Source organism: Leiobunum rupestre, chromosome 5, assembly GCF_980474605.1.
Source record: "Leiobunum rupestre chromosome 5, qqLeiRupe1.1.hap1, whole genome shotgun sequence".
Taxonomy (NCBI): Eukaryota; Metazoa; Arthropoda; class Arachnida; order Opiliones; family Sclerosomatidae; genus Leiobunum; species Leiobunum rupestre.
The window spans coordinates 69,333,588-69,340,657 of NC_143388.1; the positions used below are offsets into that span (position 1 = coordinate 69,333,588).

Below are 7,070 nucleotides of genomic sequence, written 5' to 3' on the forward strand. Positions count from 1 at the left end.
AAGACTTATCTACACGTCACATAGCGTTCTTTCTTTCACTCATTGGGAATAGTCATTAAAGGTCACGCAGTTTTTGTTCCGTTTTCAGCCGTTCGTCAGCTCTATTTTACGGCATAGGCTTAAGGAATTCCGACCGTCAAAGAGAAAAAAGTAAGTTTCTATTTTATTATATTTAAAATGAAATTTTTAGGCGTTCTTTTATATATTAGACAGAAAATTAGGCCTAAATTAGGTCCTGTATAGGGTAAGATTAGCGTAGAAAGTAAGTTACTATTTTTATTTTGTAGTAAACTATATTTCAGGCATATTTAAAAAACAATTTGCCTATTGAAAAAGCGTTTATATTGATAATTTTAGCGTAGAAATTTAACCATATTGATAAAATTAGGTTTAGTAGACTTAGGGGTAAATGTAGGCTTAGAGAATGTATCATTTGAAACTATAGAACGTATTTGGTCTAGATCAGCTATGGACATTGAAGTGTATCGACTTCAAACGTTTCGTCACTGGAAAAATCCGCACGTCACTAAGGAGCAACTAGCGAAGGCTGGATTCTACTATATTCAGCGGGGCGATGAAGTACGATGTTAGAAATGCCATGGCGTATTAGAAGGATGGAAATCAGGAGACGTACCAGAATGGGAACATGCCAGATTCTTCCCACACTGTCCGTCGAGGGATAATTCACCATCGGAAAAGAAAGTACATCTCGCTAGAATGGGACATTCCACCGACGCCAAAAGCAACTACGGTCGCTGAAAATACATCTCACCTGTACCTGAAGAAGAAGAAGACGTTTGTGACTGTCCCTCGTATGTCAGACGATACTGATGCTAAACACTACAAATACGTGAGTTAGAACTTTTAATTAAATTAAGTTGCAGGAGATCGTTTCAACCCTTTAAATGTCGAATTAATTACAATTATATAGATAAATTACGATTTAAACGGATTATATATAATATCGGATTAGTCGTAATCATGTAAACAAAAGTTCAAAAATAAAAAATTAAATTTAAATAACCTGTCCTTATTAATTATATTCTAGAAATTAAGGGGGTTCGGAAGCGATAAAGAAATTATAGAGTTTCGGTATTATAGCGATAAATAAATTATAGCAATAAATTTAAGGAGTTTAGGGGTGGGTGGAAAAAATTACGGCTCTTCGTTTTTCCAACTGCAATTCTGATGTACCCAAAAATGGACCAAAATGGACCAAATGTACCCTGAAAACGACCAAAGTCACCATTTTCGGCCCTATGTACCCCATTTCGGACCAAATGTACTCCAAACTGGACCTTTAAGCTTTATTGTAATGTTAAACTCCCATAGAGATTCCCCTAAAAAGAATAATAAACTTGCGGTCCAATTTTGGGTACATTAAATTAAATTTAAATAACTTGTTATTATTGCTTATATTTTGGAGAATGGGGAGGGAAGCAGAGAGAGAGAAAATCTTGCTGTTTCCGTTGGGGGATTGGGGGGGGGGGGTGATGGAAAGGGGGAAAGCAGAGAGATTCTAGGGATTGCTTTTTTGGGGTACGAGAATGGGGAGGGAAGCAGAGAGAGAGAAAATCTTGCTGTTACCCTTGGGGGATTGGGGGATGATAAAAAGGGGGGAAAGCAGAGAGAGAAAATCTTGTTGTTACCGCTGGGGGATTGTGATAACTCGGAGGGAAGCAGAGAGAAAATCTTGCGATTACCATTTGGGGTAGCAACGGGGGAAAGCAGCTGGTGAACGAGAGAGATAAAGTATCCAGTGAATGGGGATAGCAATGGGGGAAAGGAGCTGGTGAACGAGAATTATCCAGTGAATGGGGATAGCAATGGGGGAAAGGAGCTGGTGAACGAGAGATAAAGTATCCAGTGAATGGGGGTTGGGGGGGAAAGCAGCTGGTGAACGGGAGAGAGAATCTGGTGATTAGAAATTCTGGTGATTAAGGGAGGAACGCAATGGGGGAAAGGAGCGGGTGAACGGCGGGAGCCAAACAACAGCTTTGTGTCCTTCTGGTGAATGAGAATGAAATTAGGGGACATGCTAAGAATGAGACGATGAGTGCCGTCGACGTTGGCCGAGATAGGGAGCTCAAATGACTGATTTTTAATCACGGTTTTATACGTTGACAAATCAATAGATGCTAGTAGTGGCCCGTTTGGTTGGTCAACTCGGAATTCCCACTTGCCCTCATTTTCAACTAAATTATTAAATTTTACAAGAACGGACTTGGCGCCAAACATTCCAAATTCAATATTTTCGTACGAAATAAAGCCATCTTTTGATTGGTAGTTTCGATGGTTTTTCGTCGAGTGTAAATTAAAGACGGAGAAAGCGGATCTGGAAGCGGTTGAAAATTCGTCTGCAGTTTCGTCGTCAATCCTTGAAGAATTAGCTAAAGAAGCCAACAGTGCAATGAATAACTGTAGGGCTGTCCAAGTAGAAGTTTGACCCTAAAATAATAATAAAAACAAAGCTATAAAATATTCGCATGGTCATATACATCAATGGTTAAAGCAATGTTGAATATATAATTTTATAAAAGAAATACAACTACGGTTTAGTAACAGAATCTGCCACTAGATGGTGTGGAATTGGTTGAAAATGATCACGCTACAATAATTATTGTAACGGGAAAAGCTCCTTAACACGTTTATATTCTCCAAAGTTGAGATTGGCGCCTTTACTGGCGCTAGTGGAAACTAAGCATAACGATAATTCTTACTTTTGACTCTAGAAGTAGCTGTACTTTTACTTTAGTTAAGACTAGTCTTAAGGTCTAATACAATTTAGTTCGCGATGACGTTCGCTGTAGCAGTGGTTTTGCTTAGTTAAAGGCTTCTTTTCGCTAAGGAAAAAACGACGCAAAACCTTATATTAGGCCTAAAAGAGTTTTTTATGTTGCCGCTCGTCGTCGTGGCATTTTTCCCCCAGTGAAAATCAGCATTTATTGTTTCATACTCTACTGAAAAGATGTCGGAAATCACCGTCATGTAGATTAGACTTACTAGACTGATTACTTAACTTATAACAGATTTAGCATTGCCGAAATCTGTGTAGTGATTTTTGATAGTGCTCGGAATGGTTTTTTCATTATCCACAAATTTTTCGATTGATTTTAAAAAACATTGGTAAAAAGAATATCATTTTAACTTATTTACTTATGTTTTTTAAGCAACCAAGCATTTATTTGAATAAAAGTGGCATTTGTTTAAATAATTGTTTGTTTTATTTAAATAATAGACTTATTCACTTTCGATTATTTAAACATTTTGCAATTTAATTCAACTATTGGCTATTTTACTAAATATTATTTAAATATCGCTGAGCTTATTTTATTCATGGATACAAATTAATCGAATTCCGAGCACTAATTTTCGAGAAGTGGTTTGTCATATCCATCAATTTCCTTTAAACAATTTTCTGTCCAGTGCCAGACCCTTACATTGGAAAATACATACTTACCATATTTTAAGAGCTTGTTTCAACTTTTAAATCCAAACTAAAAGTGAACTCGATTGTTCTAACAACGTTAACTCGGTTTCCCGAAGCTTCAAGTTTATCAGTTCAAGGCCTCAGACAATACTCTATTGGTTTTTTGTTTGTTATCTACATGATTACAATCATTCTCTTATCAACGCCAATCCGTATACAAACGTAAGGTTAAATCACGTGATAGAAACGGTTTAAAAATTCTTGTGATGATAAGATTTACTATAATAAAAGTGTTCTAAACTGTTCATTTAGGTGTTCATTAATTATGAATAATTAGACCATGCACGTTTATAAAGTAATATCTTCTTTTGAATATATGAATCTCATTGTGTGTTAGAAAAATTAAAATATTTTTGGTATTCTTCACAAAGACGTTTTCATATGAATATTATAGTTTTGTCCCAAAGTAGCAAACCCAAATACAGTTAAAGCCAGCTTTGTTTTTAAATTGTAAATATCGAGCCATTAAAAGTGAAACAAGTTTATTTAATATCACGTTTAAGGAGAAAGCGCCTATTGAAATGTTTTCTTGATTGTTAGAAGTGAAGAGAAGCACATTGTGAAAAACTAAATGAAAAGAGACTTAAAACGGTTTTAAAATTCACAATTTATTTATTTAGAAAACCCAACGTTTCGGAGGAACTGTTCCTCCTTCTCTCTGTATAAAGCGCATAAATATTTGTTCGTCCCAAAATTTTACCATTATACTGTCAGACTTGTAAAAATCCCTGAAGAAGGAGGAACAGTTCCTCCGAAACGTTGGATTTTCTAAATAAATAAATTGTGTATTTTAAATACGTTTTAAGTCTCTTTTCATTTTCTTGATTGTTAATAACCCTGGAAAAATATTAAGCTGTTTTTTCAAAACACAAATTTCAAGTTGGACGTTCTTCAACTATACTCGAAATAACTTTAACCTACATTCACACTCAAAGCGAAAATTATATTCGATTCATCATATCATTTCTCAGTAAACATTTCTTGAATGTGAATGCACTTTTAAAGGGAAAACAGTATAAGAAAATCGGATCTCTTTTGCAAGACGGACGTTATGGATTTATTATACACATATAGAGCAGCTATTGTCTTTTTTTGTTTTTCTTTCTTGGAATTTTTGTAATTTAAAATTGTCATAATTTAACAGGGCTTACAAGTCATTTATGACTTAGCCCACATACTTGTTAAATCCTCAATAAGAAAACGCAACAATAAATTTTGATTTGATTTGATTTGATCAAAAAACTACATTTATTCAGGTATATTGAATATTCCTTTTGTGTTTAAAATAAATTCTATAATTTTTATTTGAATAGTTAACGAGATATAAATCCTTAAACCAAGGTGTCTTTTGCGGGAATTGTTTTTCTATTAATTATCTATTAATTTCTACATTGTTAAAATTATCTTTGCAAGTTTAAATAGAATAATAATACCAATAATAGGTAGGTAGCACCCTATTCGCCTCGTGATAAAATATCACGGAATTCACGAAAACATAAGCTATAATTACCGCTTCATATTCTCTGTAAACTCGAATTAATCCGTGCTACGATATAAGTAAACATTACCTTAAGGCTGTTTCATACAATTTCTGAAATAAAGGATTCGAAAAAAATATAACGATACTGTACAATTTTCTTTTATTTCTTAGTATGATCATATATTACACAATTTTAGCAGGATTCGGCAGGAAATAAGTACCACTTTTGATTCATTTCGTTGTTGCAAGGCCATTGACCAATATTGGCCCCGTTTCGATTGTTAAATCCCAGAAGATCCAAGCACTGTCCGCTGTGCTTTGCTCGAAGGGTAATTAAACCTTCCCCGTTCACATAGTCAAGTTTCCACATTTGGTGGTCCATCCCGTTGTAATCCCAAACGACAGCCACTGCTCCTTCCCACTTGGACGCTACTGGGATGTCGAGAGCCCTGAACGATCTTTTGTGATATATTTTATAAAATCCATCGCCTTCGTGATAGAACCGCCATTTCTGAGAATCACTTTTCACGTAGGACCAAGCATTCACTCTAGCACCGTTGTGTACGTGATTTCCTCCGACTTCGAGACATCTGCCGTTGTACGCGGAATATACGAAATATTCCGCCCCATTTATAGGTGCATATCTCTCGTAATTTCCCAAAGGAAGTTGGTAATTATGATTGGAACTAAAATTCTTTAAGGAAATATTTTCTGTTGCGTTGCTCGTTGTTGAGAGCCAATTTTCAGTTCTTAAAATAAAATATAAAGGTTATTTTAAGAAAAACCTCAAGAGACGAAACCAGAGGTGTTGATAGTAGGAAACCACTATGAAATGAATAGCCCGGCCATTCTTAAATATTTTTATTATTATTTCTGAGCTAGTTTTCTAAGAAATTACCCTTCTTTCTTTAATGAACAAGGCAAACCAAATACAGAAACGAAGCCGCAAAAGATCGCAAACACCAACTTTTCAAAGAGCTGAAAAATATTCGTAAATTAGAAAATACTTTTTCTAAGTAAATTATCAATAACAAAATACATTTTGAAACTTATTGATTTATATGAACTAATAAGAAAAGATTCGTTTGAAAGTTTTAGTATTGTATACATTTTTAATAGCAGAAATAGATCATAAGTAGATCTGGTGTGTAATTTAATTTCATATTATGACAATATAATCATCATTTTGTTTCATAATTGACTTTTTGCCTATAGTAATGTAATATTTAGATTCTCCAGCAAAATATATTGAATCTACTTATTACGAATATAAGAGTTATGATAGTAACTCCCTAATAAAAACCCAAATATTTCTTACCATTTTGAGTAGATGCGATCGCAATTCCAATAACAACTTGAAAAGGGGAGATAGAGGCTATGAACAAACGTTTAATTTCATTTCATTATCTTTTTAGTTTTATCTGTCGCGCCATCGATGAGAATAACAAAATACAACGTAGATACGAACGATAAATGTATCTTTCAAATTTAAGAAAGACAATGGATGCATGAGTAAATTAAGCTGGATCACGTTTTTATTTTAGAATTAGGAGCACGTGCATCTTTTAGTATTATTCGGTAGACCATTAACTATTGAAATTTCAAACACCAAAGAAAAACCAGAATAATTATTGCAAACAAAATTGACATTTCGGTAGCAAATTTGACAACAATATTTACATTGACTATATACATCGTTTTATGGTATACATATATTAAATGGAAGAGCTAGAGCATATATTGTTTTATGGTATAAATTAAATAGCCTATTGAAAATATTACTTATGTTATTTTTACATAAAAAGTTGCGTATCTTGTTTTAGGCTCAGTAAAATAACAGTGGATATATTGTATTCGGTATATACATGGTGTGTATTTGCTAGAAATAGTGATTTGTCACAAAAAATATGTTTTCTAGAAATTTGAAATTTGTACTGTACATTTTACGTGCCGGGGGACACTTTCTACGAAAATTGCATCAAAATCCAAAATTATTCACGTTTTTTGAAAATTTAAATTTTAACCGCTAGGTGCTATAAGAAACTTGTCAATGAGAAAATTGTAGAGCGGCTCCAGAAAATGTACAAATAGCGTTGGCGC

General features: G+C 34.0%; 1 protein-coding gene across 1 annotated transcript; it reads right to left on the reverse strand.

Moving 5' to 3' along the window:
* Nucleotides 1–5,113: 5,113 nt before the first annotated feature.
* On the reverse strand, nucleotides 5,114–6,365 carry LOC149945692 (uncharacterized). The gene is made up of 3 exons (XM_090175754.1): nucleotides 6,289–6,365; nucleotides 5,869–5,948; nucleotides 5,114–5,719 (listed from the first exon to the last, which is right to left on the reverse strand). Exons 1-3 carry the CDS (start codon nucleotides 6,289–6,291, stop codon nucleotides 5,164–5,166), a joined length of 639 nt encoding a protein of 212 aa, XP_090031880.1. The 5' UTR covers nucleotides 6,292–6,365; the 3' UTR covers nucleotides 5,114–5,163.
* Nucleotides 6,366–7,070: the final 705 nt, after the last annotated feature.